The 21,043-nt window shown below is 33.1% G+C and overlaps 1 protein-coding gene across 1 annotated transcript; it reads left to right on the top strand.

The window, feature by feature from the left end:
• Positions 1–14,921: 14,921 nt before the first annotated feature.
• LOC148788240 (uncharacterized) lies at positions 14,922–17,962 on the top strand. Its single transcript, XM_088879919.1, has 2 exons — positions 14,922–15,401; positions 15,556–17,962. The coding sequence occupies exon 2, from the start codon at positions 16,813–16,815 to the stop codon at positions 17,806–17,808; it is 996 nt and encodes a 331-aa protein (XP_088736045.1). The 5' UTR covers positions 14,922–15,401; positions 15,556–16,812; the 3' UTR covers positions 17,809–17,962.
• Positions 17,963–21,043: the final 3,081 nt, after the last annotated feature.

Here is a 21,043-nt window from a genome sequence, read left to right as displayed (position 1 = left end):
TATGACTTACACATGTTTTATTGCATATTTAATTGCATTAATTTGTTTAGAATTTTTGTCTAACTACTTTAATATAAAGACCATATTTAAGCAAATTAAAACTATTTGACTTATAAAATTGTTGTCAATATTATCTGGGTTTTTATGAACAAATTTGCGGTTATTGGTTCGAATACACATGTAGTTATATTTATTTAATTTTTTGTGTGAGTTTATTATAAATTATTTAATTTTTCTTTATTACAATAGTGTGTTTATCAAAATGACGTATTATTTAATTTGTTGAGATATTAATTCAGAGGGTGTGTTTGGCTAAGCTTCACTAACATATCTTATAAGACGTTGGATCTTATTTTAAAAATAAGCTGCTAAAGTGTTTGGATAAAATAAAATATTAAAACTTATAAGATGACTAAAATGACTAAAACGGACATGTATTAAAATCAAATAAGTTGTTATTTCTAGACATATTTTATTTTAAATATTTTTAAAATGCTTTTATAAATAGTACATATTAGTTTAATTTCAAACAAAAATTTAATAGATAATCTTTTTATAATAAAAAATTAACGAATTATTACCTAAACTCTGAATAAATAAAATACATATGTACATTCATGCTAGAGGAATATTAATATAAATATATAATTGATTTTTGTTTATGCAATGATTATTCTTAATTGTATGATTTATAATATTTTGAATTTTATAGTTTTAGTAAATATAATATCAATTTTATTTAACTATAATAATTTATTATTAAATAATAAACAATTTTCTCTTTTTCGAATTTTAGAAAAATTAAATAACAAAAAAAAAAATAAATCCTAGAGTGTGTGTGTGTGTGTGTGAGAGAGAGAGAGTTTATAAGATCCAAAACATCTTATTTTAAGATATTATAAGCTCTTTAAAAAAAAATATAATCAAACACTTTTTTTTAGCTTATAAGATTTCAAACATCTTATAAAATATTTTGATGAGCTTATAAGCTTAGCCCAACAGTCTCTCAGGCATTCGAAAAATTATGTCAAGACATTCCAATATAAGAAACGTATATGTGAAGCATTTCAAGAATAAGTTAAGATATAATATAGTTTTGGATTTTTGTTTTTGGGATTATAATAATTATAAAAGTATATATAATTAAGTAATGAATATGAAATAAAATGATTTTGGTATAATTATTTACCATAAGATAATATTTTGATCTATAATTAATTTGGAATGAGGAAAAAAATTATTATTTAGCTATTAATCTTTTTCATAATTTATATTTGATTTTTGGGACAATTAATTCAAAATAAATCTACCAGATAGTGAAATGGATATAAAGATGATCAAATCAAATTTTCTTTAATAACTAAAAATAAATATTAAATAAATAGGCATAGATAATCCATATGATTCTACTTATACATTAAATTAGTCAACAACGTAATAAGAACATCAATTTATATCGTTTACGTTTAAATATATTTTGCACCTCTAAACTATGCATAAAGTGCATTTAAACTCTGAATTATAAAATGAAACAAAAAATAAGCCCTCATGATGTACATTATTTTTTTTTTACACAATTAAAATATTTCTATTATAATCTGAATTATTTTAAATTTTTTTATTTAAAAAAACACTACACAAAATTTATAATTCTGTACTGAGTATAGAATTTATATAAACTCCAAAAATTTTGTAATTATTATATTTTTTATATAATTGGTAAAAAATTTACATAATTTTTGTCTGTGTTCTTATATATATTAAACTTTTTTTAAAAAATAAATTATCAATACAAATTTAAAATATTACATTGTACATATATGTGCTTTAAAATATGCAAACCTTAATATAATTAATATATAATATTTTATATTTTTTTAAGTAATGATATGATATATTTTTATTATGTGGACATATAATTGAATAAAAATTTATAAGTTACATAGCATTTTTCTATAATATTATATGCATTATGTATTGACACATATTTACATATACTTTTTAACATAATTTATTTACTTTGTAAAATGTATTTGCATATATTGAGCTTATAAATACTTTTTGTGTTTCATAATTTATAAAGAATTATAAATTATAATAAAATAAAATATGAATAAAAATTTAAATCACTAAAAATAGTATGGGGAGATAATCTAATAAAATATATTTTAGAAAGTACAGTAAAAAGATATAGGGGTAAGAGAGAAGGGCATTTTTGTCTTATTAGGTATTTTTATTACTTTTCATACTTTAGGGGTATAAATTAGACAAAATATATAGTTCAGGGGTGCAAAGTATATTTATCACTATCATTTATTAAATTCAAATATTCACTCCTTACATAATTATATTACAAAATAAATTATTGTGATGAAATTACTTGCACCTTTTATTTATTTTTTAAGTGAAAGTGACGAGCTATTATTTATTGAATAAAGCGATTACAATCATCAATATCAAATATTCATATCTAACAACGATCGGCAACTATAACAATCATACACTAATCATCAATACCAGATAACTATATCTAATCAACACCTACTATTAAAGCAGAACAATATCTTCATACGATGGTGGGATTTGAATTCAAGACCTTAAAGCCATAAAATCTTAGTTTCACGGATTACTTAAACTCTTATTATATATAAAAGTTCGAATATGTTTCACTATTACGTTCATATTGACTACAACAAAATCGACAACATCATAAACAAAATATTAAATAAAAAATACCATTAATAACAATACTCACAAATCTCAAATTATCATTATTTTAAAAGTAATAATATATATGTATATATGATTATCGAATTGTTTCTATATTTAATTAATTAATAATACACATATAAAAATAAATAAATAAATAACAACCAAAAAATTCAGCATGAAAAGGGGCTTTAATTTAAGCATTGTGGAAAAGAATAAGCATACAAATTTGACCATTCTTGATATTATAATTATAAGGTCACAAATTGTGTATTGGTAGATTATTAAGTCAATGTCAAAAGTGGCTAACACTCAATTATGAAATGTGCGTTGAACCCACTTTTATTCTTTGACAATTGAAACTCCAAACATAATAAGTTGTAGATTGGATGTAGCCTTATTATTTTAGACTCTCTCTCTCTCTCTCTCTCTCTCTCTCTCTCTCTCTCTCTCTCTCTCTCTCTCTCTCTCTCTCTCTCTCTCTCTTTCTTTTTTTCTTTTTAAATAAATAAATAAAATTAATTATCTGATAAATTAAGCACATTAATACCAAAACATAATTAAAGATATTATTAATTATTCTAAACTCATTGAAAAATAATTATGTCGACCAGCAACATCCTGATCTACTGGTCGGCTTAGGTTTTATGAATAATTAGTTTGATGTCATAGATTCGGATCCCATCGGATGAGCGGTATTCACCTCACTTTATGTGAGTTTATTGTAATTTATTTTATTGTTCTTTGTTATATTTATGAGTTGAGTCATTGCTTAATTTATCAAGACGTTGATGTGATCGTGTCGTTATAGAAAAAAAAAAAAAATCAAAGTTACGTGGGATTAGGTTTCACATTGTGAATGTGGATAAGGGAAAGTAGGGTTACAAAATGAGTAAGGCGCCGAAAATTAGATGGGGGATTTGGAAAGTTGTTTAGTCAAATTTAAACACATAAATCCATTCCATGCATTGGACTCCAAAACAATCATTTCAAATGTGTGTAACTACACACAAATACACACACTTACTTACATATATATATATATGTATATCTACAGATTTTCTTTCAAAATTTTACCACGGAAATAAACATAATGTTGGTCAAACTCATATCAATTTATATATAAGTTTAATGCAATTTATTTTCTTGTGATATTTTAAATGATTAAATTACTATTTTCAAAATGAAGCAATTTACCTCCTTATAAATTACTTCATTTTGAAAAACACAAGGGGCAAGTTGCTACATTTTTTAAGTAAGAGTATTAATTGAAATTAAATTGATTATAATCATTCATACCGAATATCAATATCTAACAAAAATCATACTATAATCAATAATATAAAATAAACTTATTCTAATCGATACCTACTATTCAGTAGACACAATATCCCACGCATAAGACGGGATTCAAACCCATGGTCTTTAAAATCACAAGGAGGTAAATTGTGAGTAAATTATATTTTACTATCCGAACTAGGTCCTTTTTACGCTTTGCCATCTAAACTTTTTTCTACATCAACTTACCATTTCAACTTTACAAAATTTGCACTTTGCCATATACGATAATATTTTTATTGATTTTTCTGTCGGAGAAATATCACATACCGTGCATACATGAAAAAACAAATCGCATCATATAACTCTTAAATATCACATGTGCACTGCATGTGATGTTTTTTCGATAAAAAGCTTGCACGAAAAATAATTATAAATGACAAAGTGCAAAGTTTCGCAAGTTGCGATGGTAAGTTGACACACAAAAAAAAAGTGTAGATGCCAATGTAAAAACTATTTTACTTCATAAGGTAAACTGTAATTTACTCTTGTTATTTTTGTTTTTATAAAAGGATAATTTACTCATTTTCAATATCTCAAACAATATTTTGCATTTTTCCATTTACATATACAAAATCAAATTTAAATTAAAAATAAACTCATGCGCCTCAAATCTGCATACAATCTTCCGTGTTTATCTGTATTATGTAAACACGTTATGTTAGAATTTGCAACTCAGTACATTGCTAGCAACGAGTGACCATAATTCAGTCAATAAAAAAAAGGGTCACATTGGATAACTATGATTAATGACCCTTGATGTGATTACGATATTTTGGAATATTAGGCGCCCCCCCCCCCCCTACCCCCACCCAAAAAAAGAACAAATTTAAATATCAAAGTTTACATATAAATTATTCAAATGTTGAATATTAAGAGTATGGTCGGTACCGTCATTTCTTAAAAAAAATTGATAAATGTGTGATTAAGAATTTCAAGACTCGTGCGATGTTGAGTGATTATAGTAAATGACACAATCATCATATAATTAAATTTATTATCTTTGATATTTTTTTTTAGGTGCCCTTTTAATTTCATAATAATTGGGTTTATGTATGTTGTGTTTAATCGGATTATGAAGGTGACAATTATCCTAAGATATTTTTTTAATCTGATATTATTTTTTGATTACCTAAAAACAATTGGAAGGGTTCGTATGGTTTGTGGATGTAGTTCCAAGCCTTGTTGTCTAATTTTGGTCTTGCCATTTGATATGTGTCCTTAGGCATAATAATAATCCCTCAAACATATATGGTTGAAATTTTACTTAGAGAAGATTTGGATTATTAGAGTTTTAAAATAAAAAAATTAGTAAAAATCCGTTATTTAATCGTTAAATAGTTCATAATTTGATGAGTTTTTAATCATGTTCAATACGAGTTCGAAGGAACTCGATCTAACAGATTTACACGAATAATTTAATATTTTTGTTTATCTGAAATTTTCTGCTTATGAACTTGAGTTGAAACGGCAGTTTTTTTTTTAAAAAGTTAATTAATTACAACCATTCTTATTGGATATCAACAAAAACCATTACAACAACCATACTCTAACCAATAATATCAAATCACTAAATCTAATCAACACCTACTATTAGGTAGAAACAGCACACCTAATTTACTATTCACTATAATAACACCACCCCAGTACATAAGGCAATGTTCGAACTCATGACTTCTAAGATCATGTGGGCCTCAACTTCGCAAACTGAGCTATGCCTTATTGGCTAAATAACCATTTTCAAACCAATCAAATGAGAAAAAGTGTAATGAACTAAACTTAAAGAGTTTCTATGAGTCGATTTTAAACTCACTCTGTCTCATTTTTTCCATTGAAATGGAACGAGACGAAGTTATAAGCAATAACAACCTAATAATCTCACTTTACACTTCCAAAATTACGAACTTGTGGAAGTATTCTTAATTATTTCAATTTTTTCCAAATTTACTAAAAACCCAAAAAAGAAATATTTTAAAACAAAACTAAAAGAGCAAAAGGAAAAGTTGGTCCCCCAAAATGTATAATATATATGTATATATAGTGTATAGATTGGTGATGAAATATTATATGTTATCTCTAATTCATACTTTTTATATGGGACATCTGAGTTTTTGAAGTGATTTTACGTACCCATTCCACATCACATTCTGCCCCTTCCTTTTTCCCTCAGTTGGTCCCCTTTTCCTCTTTTCAAACAATTATGTAAATAATAATATATTCAACCAATAATCAGAATTAATTAAAGTAAAAAAGTATAATTAAGTTAAAAAAATTTGATTTGATATTCAGTTGATCTTATTTTTCATCTCCAACTGATCGTACAAACCAGTCCAGCATTTTATTACGAAATTAATACTGCTGTATCTCATATTTTATTTAATACCGTTTTTATCCATATACATAATAAGTAAATTATTAAATACAATATCATTTTATAGTAGAATATCTCCGTTGGGAACAAAATACAAAAATCTGAATTATATATAGTGATATATCGCGTAACTCGTATTACATGTCTATTTAGGATCAAATCATATTGTAGAATTTTAATATTTTGTGTTATTAATTATGCACGTGTTTGTAATTTTTCTTAATTAAAATTGTACGTCAATCAATAAAACATTTAGATAGATATTGCAATTAAATTAAAAAATATATATTAACTCTGCGTTATATTTAATAAGTTAATTCTTTTATCAAACTAGACAGATTATTATCTAATTCACGGCTTGCAATTATTCAATAAATTAATTATTCTACTTAGTATTAGATTTGTTTTATACAAAATAATATATAGATAGATAAAAACTAAGTTTATTTCCCAAATATTTAAAAAATTATACTAAGATATCTGGGGGGTGATTTCCCAATTTCCATATTTTAGGGGGTATTAATATAAATACTTATTCGTTGCGTGTACGACTTGACGGCGTCGTGTAGCGACCAAACCAGCCGACTCGTGCAGCCCATGTGATTGGCTATCTCCCCGGCCTTTTCAAATCTGCGGACCCAATCTAATCTCACCGCCGAGTGCACAGTGGGGATTTCCATCCAACCAATGAGGAAAAACCACATCCCTCGCAGACCGAGCCACGTGTCGGCGCACGTGCGGGCCTCTCATCACAAGCGGGTGCATCCAAAAGCACCTGATCTTTCCTATACATTTCGTATAGAATCAAATCTCTCATTAACCCTTTTGGTTTATTTTATTAATTAATACAGGGATTAATAATTTAATTAATTGCCGCCCGTCTCTTTTAATCCCTATTTTACTTTTTCCCCGTTACCAAACAAACCGAAATTTAATTTAATTTAATTCGGATTACAGGTGTGAGAATATCCGCCGGTGCCGGCTTTAATTCCCATTTGGGATTAATTTAAAAATTGGGTTCATTGTTAATTAATCCTACTTTAGCTTTATCTAATACCATCATGTGATAATGGCATTATTATGTGAGTGACACTTGTTAATTACCTCTTAACATGATAATCTTTGTTTAAACCCATGATTTTGCCCATTAACAACATACTTATATCATAACAACATTTCGTTAATTACACGATGCCAATACTTAATTATCAAATTATTAAAATACAAAGATATATGTATCTATGTATAATATTATCCTCACAATGATTTTTTCATATACAAACTATGCTTCTGATAATATTTTTTAATGAAATTATAAAAGAGTAAATTACAATGAACCTTCAAGAGGTTTGGGATTATTACGAATAACTCTTTCTTGTTTAGAAAATTTGTCAATACGCTCCTGATTTAAATGGCAGCCTAATCAGTGTTAGTCTTCGTGTGTACTAAAAATTATAATTTTATTTATTTTTTAATTTTTTTTAAATTTTTTATGGACTAAGTAAATAATTTTTTTTTATAATTTTTAAATTTTTTTTATCCACCCTATCTGGTTTTTTTTTCAAAGTACAATAAGGCCAAAATTGACAATTTCATATCCCATCAAGGATTACATAATTTTATTTAATTTTAGGGGGATATTTGTAATTTTTTAAACGAAAAGAAAGTATTCGTAATTATGACATATCTCAAAGAAAATTCTTGTAATTTCCCAATTATAACACTCTTAATTAAACTCATAAAAAATTTTAAATTCATCAAAATTGCAAAAAAAAAAATTTGGGACAAAAAATTGTGGGTACGCAGCTGAAGCTCTAGCAATGATGGGAAAATTATGAAATTTGAGATCTAAACACGTCAAGCTTTTGCATAAGTTAAAAATTAATTTAGTCTCTTCAATTGTTTTTTCAAAAATTTTATTTACATTGAAATTAGGAGGTATTTATACTATGCTAGCAATAAATATCAGAGGATGTAAAATCAATTTTACCCCCTCACCAACAACTAATTTATGAATACAATTTACTTTCAAGTGGTAATATAATTCAAATTGTACAGTTATAATTTTTCGTTGCTTCTTATAAAAAAGATCGGACTTTCTTTTTGAATCACCCTTTGGTTGAGCTTATTATTCCATCAAGCAAGATTGCTTATAAAAATACTTACTCATCATCTGAACTTCACATTAATAAAGGGATCAATCGAGTACACAACTCTATAAAAACTGAGTCTGACATCGATAGAAGGAGCTGAACATACAACTTTATAATAAAAAGTGACTCATTCTTACTAACTGGGCTGGCATAATTTGCACAAATCGTAAAATTTTCTCTTTAATAACTAATAATCTTAAGGTAAATTATAGCAGGTTCCCCTGAACTTAATCATAATTATAATTACCCACTCGTTGTTTGAAAAATTACAAAGACCCCATAAATTTAATGATCATCTAACAAATATCTCCTCGTGACAGTCCATCGTACAGAAGTATTTATTAAACAACAGTTAATTACAGTGTGTATTCATAACTTATCAAACAACGAAAAAATATTTATAACTATAATAAATTTTAATAGAACTCGATGAACTTCACCCTTATTTTTATAATCAGTAATTTACCCTAAAATGCATTGTACCATGTATTGACACATAGGAAAACATACTTAAATAACCCATAATTTTTTGTTTTTAATTTTTTTTTTAAAAAGAGAGTAGTTTACAAATTTAAGACCCATAAATCAAGAAAGGTGGGTTTTGTAGAAAATAAATAATTGGGGATAATACTTTGTTGATGAAAAGGTAGTAATAGAAAAGGAGAAATATGGTAAACATAGGCACGTGCACACATCAACTTTAGGGTACATGGAATAATTAGCAAAATTATTTTATTTATTTTTTAATTTAAAAAAAATAAAAAAAGAAAAAAGAAAATAGTGTGTGTGTGTGTGTAGGATTAGAATAAGAAAATCAGACTTGAAAACGAAGCAAGTCTGCATTATAAAGATTCCGGCGTGCACTAAACTAAACACAACACACACACTTGGCAATACCGTCCAATCGCCTCCTGCCACGTGTCAAAACACTCTTACTCATCTGAATCATTATTGGTTCCTGCGCAAAAACCTTATGCTGCTGCTGTACTAATCGCATGTTTTCTTGTTGTACTACCTCCTTCCAATTTTATTTTATTTTAAATTAAAAAAGATTTATGTTAATATTCTTAAAAGTACTATTTGAAAGCTAGTGGATGTGGAGTTAATTTATTTTATATAAAATGGTGCTTTTTTTTTAAAAAAAAAGATTAAAACTTTCGTTTAAATGAAAATGGGCTTTCAGATCGAAAAAAAAAGAGTGGTATTACATATAGTCGAAATATAATTATTTTAATTAAAAGGGTTGCCGTGTTGTTTAAAAGTATTTTATTACAGCGTACAATAAAAGAAAAATTGGATACGACGAATTTGGTTAGTGTTGAATTAATTGCGCGTACTGTACATAATAATATCATAAAATATAATATTGAAATCATTATATTTATATAAATGGTATAAAAATAAATGAGATGAAAAGAAACTAATATGGTTTTTTCACTGCCCTATGACAACATTTTGTTCTTTACTTGACATATTTGTCATTTTAGTTTTGTGGCAGGGCCCATTTCAACAAATTAACTAAGTTTAAGGCCTTTATTATTATTATTATTATTTAAAGAAAGGGTAAAAGAAGTCCACAAGGAAGACAATTCCCTTTTTTGCCCCTAAATTTGTATATAAATTAATCAAGATGTTACAAAATTGCACACTAGAAATGGAAATTTGGATGTCTTTGAATTTAAGAATTAATTAGGAGTTGAAAGTTTATATAATCCATAATAATAATAACAAATTCCTTCATTATTTTTTTGTATAATATTCAATTACTAAATTTTAAACATCATTTTAATTTTTTCCCCCAGAAAAAAAAAAACGATAATAACACCAACTATAATGAAAATGCAAATTAATAATTCACTAATCACATACTAACCTAAGAAATAATTCAAAATATCCAGACGTTTGGTGGGACTTAAAACCTAAAAATTGATGCTTATAAGTCTTTGAGATTTCAGTTTCCATAGTTAGGCAAATGTCACCCTCAAAATCTCCAATACCCTTTAGTTCTAACTTGGTGTGGTACACATCTTTCCAGCACTTATGATGATGCTGACAGAGTCTTATGATCACAAAAGTTCTTGAAATTTTATTGAATTCGGACATGTGTAAATGAAAATGTAACTGATTTTAATTTCACGTGTGTAGCCGTTGATTAATTTGTTCGAAACAACACATCGAGGTTAGGAAATAGAACAAGGGATTCTCGATTGAAACACCATGGGATGCCTTTTATGTACCTTTCTCAACTTAATAAAGTGGAGGGAGGTTTGAGTTTTATTAAATGTGCGGGCGTATATGTGTTTATTTGGTGTCAATTTATCGTAATCTATTTGTTTCATTTATGTTATTTTATTGATCGATTCGATGTATTTGTCAGGCTATTAATATTGATGGAACTGTTTTCTAAAAATAAACGAGGTCTTAGTACGCCTTCAAGGCCAAATCGACACATTTGTCAGTTTATTAATATTGATGTGATATGTAATCACTGTTTAAAAGAGATGGAACGGGACAAACAAGGTCTTATTAGTCTTTAAAGCAGAAGTTCCACGGACAATTTATGAAATTATGGGTTCAAGTTCTATTAAATGTATGGGTATTTAAAATATTTTACAAGTTTACTATAATTTGTTACCTTACTATTTATATATTTTGATTTTTATTGAGAAATATATTGATATATTGATTATTTTTTTAAATTATTAATATAATATTGTAATTACTATTAAAAAATAGGGGGGGGGGGGGGCTTAGGGGGAACAAGAAATCCGTGAATTTCGCCAAACCAATGCAACTTTTATTACCAAACCCAATTACGAAGTCGTTTTAGACCACTACATTCATGAAAAAGGATTTACTATTATTCGTGGCATGTTATTTTTTTATGTGTATATAATAAATAATTTTTTTATGTTTTAAAATATTTAAAAGTAAGAATTAAATATATAAATTTATGCACCACATTAAAAAATAATAATTTAAAATATTATGATCACGACAAAAAAATTGATATAGTGATATCATAAAATGCCGATTTATGAGTGAAAAGTGATATTCTTTTTCCCCTTCTATTAGTGTAGATTATAATATCATAATGATCATAAAATTGCACAAATGAGTTAGCATAGATTATAATACACCTTTGTCACTCAAATTATTGTTTTTTTTCGACTCCAATCCATATACAGAAAAACCTTATTAATCAAATACTCTGGAAAAATCTTCGATTTGTCGAACTTTTCGAATATTAATTTTAAATTAATATGGGTTCCAATTTGAGAGTTATCAACCTTCCCTAATCATTAATATGTTGATAAATCACAAAGTGGGGAATATGATAGGCGTGTCAAGCAGTTGAGATTCGACCTAATTATTTTTTATTTTTTGATGATGAAATGCATTAATTGTTCTTGATCGATCGATCATCACTTGAGTGCTTGGGGGAATATTTACATGTTCATGATATTTTGCACTATTGTGAAAAGCAAAAATTGTTATATATATATATATATATATATATCATATATTATGTATGCTTTTTATATCTCCCATGATATGGACTATCATAAACGAGTAATTTCACCTTAATTTCTAATTATTTAATGGAAATTTCGGAAAATACGTGGTAAATTTCGTGAAAAATGTCAGAAAATTGACTAGAAAATACTTAGAGGACATAATTAATTTGGGGCAAGAATTTTAAAGGGCGATTTTCTTTTTTCCTAAATACTACAAGAAATGGCTAAATAGCTATGAAAAAAAAAATGTGTCAGACTAATTAATAAGTAAAATTTTTGTTGTTAATTTATATTATTTAATACAAAAAATTTACTTGATAAAGAATTTAGCAATAAAAAATAATTTTCTAATGAATTTAGCGATTGATGGTTCACAATGTATATTAAATAATGTAGATTGATTAGCAATGAGAATTTTATTTTCTAATTAGCTCAAAACTGATTTTAACATCCAATTTTCTCGTAACCATTGAGCTATTTTTTTTGTATTGAAATACACATATAAGTATTAAACTTAGCTAAAATACAGTTACATTTTATAAGCTAAGTTTCTTTTTTAGATAGGATATAACACCGTCCGACGCATTTAATATTAATAGCTGAGTAAGTACCTATATGAATAATTTTAAATAATAAAAAATAGATAAGAGAACTTGGTAACGACCACCTCATGTAAAAGTTCAATCTGTCATAGAGGAGAATCATTTAATATTAAATATTTTAAAAAGTCCCCCTTACGTCCGAACCTGTACGTGAAATACTTCTTTTATAAATAGTCGGGGCAATGAGATTTGAACCCAAAACCTCTTCTTCAGTTTGGTTCTGATACCATACTGAACGATCACCTTAACTAAAAATTTAATAGCTACTAGAAAAAAAAAAGAATATTTAATATCAATATGACGGCATAATTGCTATATATTATTATTTTTACTTTGATATAACATTTATTAGTTACCTACCAAAATAGTAGTACGGTGTGTTTGGTTATGACAAGATCTCAATCTCTGCTTATTCAAATTAGAAAAGTGGAAATGAGAGGGTTTCCCCAACTCAGATTAAACAAAATACTGAGAATCTAAAGCTTAAACCTAATTGGATCATCTTTTGGAATTTCTCTTTGGGGAATGAGTAGTTGCAAGTCATGTCAATTATTATTGATTGGAAGGGAAAGGATATCATATAGAATATATTATTAATTATTTTTGCTACCCTTTTTTCGTCTTTCTAAAATAATTGGATCCTATTCGTTATAGGTTCTTCAATTCTCTACGTCTATCTTTTTTCCCAAAAATAATATATATATTTTGGGGGGTGGGGGTGGGGGTGTCATCATCAACTGCCGGAATAGGGCTACATGAATTTCTGTTTTAGGGTTTACATTTGAAGATGTGGAGAAAGGGCAACTGAAAGTTGAAAATTCTTACAACGTTTGTTTCCCGACATTTTTGCATGACTTTTTCCTATTCAAGACTAGAGATTTTTAGTGGGTTTTTGTGAAGAAAAATATGTCTAGTTTTAGCATTCACAACATGCGTGAAAGTGGAGGAAAGAAAATTAATTAGTACATGTGGATTTAGGTCGATAGTTTCGTATAAGAAAGTGGACGCTATTTGTGTCTAAAAATCCCCACACGTGCTATTTGATTAGTTTTCGTGAAATAATATTTGTGTTGGAATATCGTTTCTATCAATGGACATCTTTTTCTTATTATCTGGGCTATTCGATTAGTTTTCATAAAATAACATATGTGTTAAAATATCGTTTTTAACAACGGACATATTTTTTTGTCAGAATTATACGTGTCTGATTAGGTCTGATCTATTCCTATATAAGACCCTTTTTTTATTCTGTACAAATTAATCGGATATGAAAACACTGAGCAATGAGAATAATACCTATATGTATATATTGTGCTGACATGGAATGTATATATAAGCATGCATAAGGGTTGATTCTGCCAGCAAAGTTGGTAATGGAAAGAGTAACCCTGTTCATCAAAATACTAGAATCTGGTTCTTTAAGAATATTTGTACAACATAAGTAATGTCTTATTTGTACAGCATTAGTTAATATTCATGTTCCTGATATTTGAAGCTGCAGCTTTAATTGGTTGTACGTTACGCACTCACTGCAGTAAAATGGTTGTACATTCAATGATCTGTAGCATGCATGCATGCAACTTAATCTTTTTACCTTTTAGTTATTCCAATGGAATTAATTAAAAGGTATCGACATAGCTGTCATATGTGTACATGTACACAACTATGAGCGGTCCGGAGACAAGATCCAAGGTTTTTGAGATGATGTAAAAGAGGAATAATCCCTGTAACTAAGCATCTCTTCTTACCTTTTTGCTTCTCTTAAATCAGGCATTGATGCTATGCTACTCACCTTGTTCAAACAAAATCCTAATAATTCACCAAAAAAGTTGACAAGAATAAATAAAGCATTTAAGTTTGCGTGATTCGATGATTCATGTCGAATTAATATCTATTGAGTGATACATGACGTGTATCTTCAAGTATGTTAATGTTCTTGTTTCGAGGAATTTATCTTTTTTTTTATTTATCTAGTAAGTTGTAATTGCATTCTGAATTTCGGGTTTAGTTCGATAAGTTGATGATGGGGAAATAAAAATAATTAGCAAGGAACATTAGGTAGTTTTTACTATTAACAAAAAATTGAAGGAGTGTCACACGATTTGATTATTCTATTAAATTATAGAATTAGCCAGAATCAAGAAACGACATCTGCACATGACCACCCAATCTGCATAAATGCATTACCTCATATATATGTACAAATACTTCGTGACATGAACGACGAAGAGGTTCATTCCCGAGATATTCAAAATGTGTTTGATGTGGCCTCATACCGGTGGTCCAAATTCAAGCCCACTTCTTAGCCCAAAAAGCTAGCCTAGAAGGCCCAATGTGAACAATGGCGCAAAAGGACCCTTTTCGACCCCTCTTTTCGTCAACAGCCCAACAAGACTTGTGGCCTAGAGAGCAGGTATATCCAAGAAGCCTAAGATCCGACATGGCAAACAACTAGGCATCTGTCGAGCTGGAGGACTACTATTGGACCAGGTCATTGTGAGAAGGCCAAGGGGAGCAGACTCCTCATCTCGCTTAAGGCCCCTCATCAAGAAGGACTCCCACAAGACTTGTTGACTAGTAGGATAACGGCGATAGGAAGGATTTGTCACTGCCAACTACCTCCTCAGTGCACTTGATGCTAGACCCACTCAAGTCGGGTGACCTCCTCGATAAAAATAGGCGCAGTTCCCCTAGACAAGGAACCATTTTTGTAAGCCCTCATGAGAATTCTAATCATATCTCTCTACTGCTATAATCTTTTCATTGTACTTTATCTCAATTCGTACATATTTTCTCTTTTTAGTATCATTTTACCAGAATTGGATATTAACTTGAGCATCGGAATGTTAATATTTTTTTTACAGGTTCCTTTTCCGAGTTCGCATACGTTTCAGCACAATTTCCAAGCGTAAGTCCACATTCAGTTGGACCCGCGCGATTATTGCAAGCATCAGTGTTTAAATTATTTTCTATAAGCAACTACTATTTTCGCTTGGATCAATTTTAATTTGTCACATGTTAGAATTTTTTGGCCCAAATCATAAGCTGGGCCTTTTAACTTGGACGGCCAAATCACACATGGCCCACTGGCCACTTATCCACTTGACCCGGCCCATTAAGGTTTGACCCGTCTACCCTAAATATTTATACCCTACTTCAGTTTAACCCTAATCCATTTTTCCCTCTCTTCCCCTTCCCCGATTCCTCTTCTCCTCCATAACCCTTTGGGTTCTCCCCATAATCCTTGGGGTTCTGTGAGTCTTTCCTCTCCCATCAATGGCCGTTAACTGGCCATTAATAGACAACCTCTTTATATGGCTGGTCCATTGTGGCTCGTGGGGATAAGCTGACTCTGAACTCTCTCTCTTCTACTTTTCTCTTTGAAACTCTGTAACAGCCTTTGTGGCGTAACCTTTGTGGTTTCCTCTAAAGCCTTTGTGGCATTTTTCTTTGTGGATTTGTGATAAAACCTTTGTGGTTCTAATAGCCTCTGTGGCCTGTGTGATTTGTGCAAACAGTAAAGGTTCGTGACCTTTGACCTTGAGTAGGCCTTGGGTTTTTGGCTCCTGAGCCTTAACAATTGTTTATGTTTCTTGTTTCTGTTATATTATTATTTCTGATGGGGGTAAAACCTTATTTTCTCGTAAAAAGACAACTTTGCCCTTGATGGTGCCCAAAATCGCAAGTTTGCCAGCATGACCTGCGCCACTTTCACCGGGTCGGGTCGCGACCCGACCTGACGACTTGGAGCACGTGGCACGCGCGTAGCGGGTCGATAGACCCCCTGGTTCTCTATATATACCTCCCAGTCAGTGTATTAGAGGTACGTCGTCTCGATCGCATTTTACCTTCAGCTCGCTATTTTTCCCAGCGACCCCATATTTCGACCTCAACCAAACACTGACTTAAGCATCGGAGGGCCTTAGCTGGGGGCCACCCCAGCAAGCCTAACGATCTGCTTCTTTTCTCAGGGCCCAATTACTAGTCTGGGAGAGGAGCGACCTCGAACCGCTTGGGAGACCGAACCAAGGAGGTCGCGTATTTTCGACCCGGATCAGTTGGTGCCGTCTGTGGGAATCTGAGGAAAGCTCCTTTAGATTTGGTTTGAAGAAGAATTCGCCATGTCAGAATCATCAATGCGTGAACAAGAGGGAAGGTGGCATCTCACCGATGAAGAAAAGCAGCGGATGATCGGGATAGCGAGTAAGAAGGCCATGGAGGAGCACTGCCCATCTGTCAGAGAACCATCGGGGAAAGGACGGACGGAAGAACGGAGAAAAATGATCTTGGCTGGACAAGTAGAAGGAACGGTTCGCATGAGGAAGAGTAAGGAAATAATGCCAAGAATCAGTCGGGGGAGAGAGAGATCAGCTACCACATCCAGCAACAGTAAGGTAAGACAAACAGCGACCTCCAGAGTTGAAGTGGGAGGCATAAGGCGGCAGATAGAGAAACTGAAGCAGCAGTTAGAAGACCTGAAGAAGCGAAGCGACCTGAAGAAGCAAGGCGACCTGGCTAGGCAAAATACGAACTCGCCCTTCACCAACGAAATGCTATCCGAAGTTGTTGGTCCAAATTTTCGACTACCCGATCTACCTAGATACGATGGGACGAAGGACCCGCGCGAGCACATCACAACATTCGGAATGGTAATGAATTTATATAGGCAAACAGATTCTATTAACGCAAGGCTGTTTGTGACTACTTTGACAGGGAAGGCACAAGAATGGTTCACCGGCTTGCCTAACGGGACCGTTGGATCATATGAGCAATTGTTACACAGGTTCGCATACCACTTCGCTAGCAAGCAAAAGTCGAAGAGATCAGCGATCCACTTATTCGCAATCCGACAGGGAAGAGAGGAATCTCTTAAAGATTTTATGGGGAGATTCAATAACGAGACATTGGAGGTGCAGGATCTGCGGATTGATATGATGACGAGTATATTAATACACGGTTTAAAGAAGGGGCCGCTTGCATCAGCGTTAGCTAGAGATCCCCCCGGAAATGTAGAACAATTGACGCTTTTGGCCCACAAATATATCAACGAGGAGGAGATGAATACAATCAAGGATAGAGAATGGGAAGGAGATCGAGAACGAAGTCGAAATAGGTGAAGGTAGCAATCCACTACAGTGGGTATGTTTGTATCTTTATTTGCATGACGGATGATTATTATCTTTTTGAAATGTTCGTATTTACATCACAAATCATGTACGCAATCACAATATTTGGTTAAATTAGCACGTATGAATGTTCACATGAAATAAATAGCTCCAGCTCCAATAGTATCCTACTCCACGACGCAATATCACGCAACCATCAACTACGCGACCTGCACAAGGCGCGATCTCATTGTGTCTGTGAAAGACCATCAACTACGCGACCTGCCCAAGGCGCGATCTCATTGTGTCTGCGAAAGACCACCAACCACGCGACCTGCCCAAGGCGCGATCTCATTGTGTCTGCGAAAGACCACTAACCACGCGACCTGTCCAAGGCGCGATCTCATTGTGTCTGTGAAAGACCACCAACTACGCGACCTGCGCAAGGCGCGATCTCATTGTGTCTGTGAAAGACCACCAACCACGCGACCTGCACAAGGCGCGATCTCATTGTGTCTGCGAAAGACCACCAACCACGCGACCTGCCCAAGGCGCGATCTCATTGTGTCTGTGAAAGACCATCAACTACGCGACCTGAACAAGGCGCGATCTCATTGTGTCTGTGAAAGACCACCAACTACGCGACCTGCGCAAGGCGCGATCTCATTGTGTCTGTGAAAGACCACCAACCACACGACCCCTCGTCTATAAAGGACCAACTACGAGGCCTGGAAAGGGTACAACCTGGCAGGACAACATAAGGTGCAAAATCGTCCGAAACCGATCAATGCGATCAGGAGAAGTGTTTGAAAATCCCTCCAATTCTCCCTATATTTGAGGTCGGATGGATGATTATCTTAAGGGAATTAGGGGAATTCGAAGATGAAAGGGGAATCTCTCATAAAGAAGGAAGTTCATTGAAGAGGATAATTTACAGATTCTACCTCAACTCTGAGGTAAGTACAATGATCGGCGTAAACGATTACAAATTGAAATACAAGAGCCTACTTATCTACTGCATCTTCACCACTACCCTCAAGGTCCTCCACCAAGACCGCAAATTCATCATTATGTTGCAAAGGGGGTTCTTCAGGGAACGCCGCGAGATTACCATCCAAGGACGGGTCGGTCCAGTTCGTGTCGAACCCATCAGCGAACCCCTTCAGCTTCTTTATTTGAGAAATGCAGCGAATAAAACCTTCTATGAGGTAGTCAGCAGACTTAGCTTCCACAGCGGTTGTGAAGGCGGTAGACTTCAAGAAATCTCGAGCTCCCTGTAACCGAGTGTCCGCCAAGGTCTTCTTATAGTCATCAGAACTCAGGTACTGGTCGCGACCTTGACTCCGGGCAACTTCGAGCTGGTGTTGATGCTCTTCTGAGAATAGATATTCCTCTCGACCAGCTACCCGACCCGCAGAAAAGCCTTCAGCCTTAGCCGATTCCACCGAAGACGCGACCTTCTGCCTGAGCTCTCTTAATTGAGCCTCTAGTTCGGACTTCTGAGACTCGAGCTCGACCTTCTCTTTCTCACAGGTCGCTAACTTCGAGCTCTTTTCCTCGAGTAGCTTGTCAGCGACCATCTTCTCATGTCGCCAGTAACTGCATTTCAAGGACAAATGGTGTCCAAAAGCTGAGACCTACATATAGCAGCAGAGGATTAGTCAAGGCAAAAGCAAAAGAAGTTTATGAAGTTGGTAAAACACTACCTGTGAGAAGGAATGAGCGAAGTTCTGCTCGACCCGAATATACGACATGGGTGCAAGGAGAGCTTGATCGCGAGGTAGGATGGTGGATTTATACAACTCCCAGGAGTCTTTGCCAACGTGGGTCTTCAACACGGAACTTTGGCCCGAAATGGCCCAGTTCGGTATCAGCCTCTCACCCTCCATGGCAGCCGGACTATAAGAAGGCGATTGGAGGTCCTTCTGGGTCTCTCTCCACCAGGCAGTCAGTTCGTCCACTACCTTCAGATTCTCGCTCTCCGCTGAAGAATCTGCCTTGGATTTCTTTTGGGAGGAGGGATTAGGTCGCGGGGAACTACGCTTCCTCTTGGACGACTCCGAAGCGACCTGTTTCCCCTTGGACTTCCTCCGGATGAGCGGTTCGGGATCACTTGGCTCTTCGGAGTCCCTCGGTAAATGCTCAGGAGTGGGATCGTTGTCCCCACTGGCGACCTCGACGGGAGTCGCACCCGATGGACTCAGAGATCGAACTCCGTGCGACCTCGACGCATCTTCTGAAGGAGCAGATAGAGTATGCTGGGAGTCTGAAGGAGGAACTGCTCGCTTAGCCCTTTTCGCACGAACCATTCTTGCAATGCGAGCATCCATCACGACAGAATCTGCAAAGATACAAACCAGTCACCACTAAGTACCAAAAATTACGAACAGAGGAAGGTAAGAGATTGATCACCTAAAGAGCCCCGAGTTTGAATAGGTGCCGGACTGAGACCTGCGAGCTTCAGGGTATGCTCCGTCAAAAGCAATTTGGCTTGATATTGGTACTGGGTGATAGTAATGATCAGGTCGTCATCTAACCCTACGCCGTGGATTTTGGGTTCGGGTTTAGTAGTTCGCCAATCACAAGGGAATGGCCAGACTTGGTTAGGAGGAGGTCGAAGGAAGAAAAATTTGTCTTTCCAAGAGCCCACATTGGACTTCAGCTTGGTAACAAAGGAGCAGTTAGGTTTGGCAGTAAGATAGAAGAAACCCTGGTCGCCTGACCTCTTCGAGGTCGTAAACTTGTAAAGCGACCAGAAGCTATCGAAGTCGGGTTCAAGCTCGAAGTATTTCATTATGATAATAAAGGATAAAATATGGCAGATGGAATTGGGAGCTAGTTGCATGGGACCTATCTCCAACCTAGATAAAATTCTAGCAACGGTACGAGGAAGGGGAAAACGCAAGCCCGCAGCTAAATGTACAATAGAAATCGGACAACTACCGGGTGGAGGTCGATTCATGCGATCCGAGGGAGAAGGAAGAATAATTTCGTAATCTAGAGGAATATAATACCTCTCTCTAATCGCATCAGCTGTGAAGTATAAAGTGCTCTCAATGGTTAGCCAAGGTTTATCAGTTGGTTCGCCCTCGCTATGTTCTGGGGTCATAAGTGAGATCGCTATCTCCGGGTCGCTTCTACCTACGCTAGGGGATCCTATCTGTTTTCTACGAGCCATGGGTATTTGTGAGGTCGCAGAGGAGCTGCCAGGACTACCCGAAGAACTAGCAGATGAACTACCAGAGGT

This window comes from Sesamum indicum, linkage group LG4 (assembly GCF_026168435.1).
Source record: "Sesamum indicum cultivar Baizhima isolate 11 linkage group LG4, ASM2616843v1, whole genome shotgun sequence".
NCBI lineage: Eukaryota > Viridiplantae > Streptophyta > Magnoliopsida > Lamiales > Pedaliaceae > Sesamum > Sesamum indicum.
The sequence above is the reverse complement of the archived record's forward strand: the minus strand, read 5'-3'. Positions and strand labels throughout refer to the sequence as shown.

Bases quoted from the DNA above. Each gene is read 5' to 3' on its own strand.
- LOC148788240 (XM_088879919.1), top strand. From the start codon at position 16,813: ATGTCAGAATCATCAATGCGTGAACAAGAGGGAAGGTGGCATCTCACC.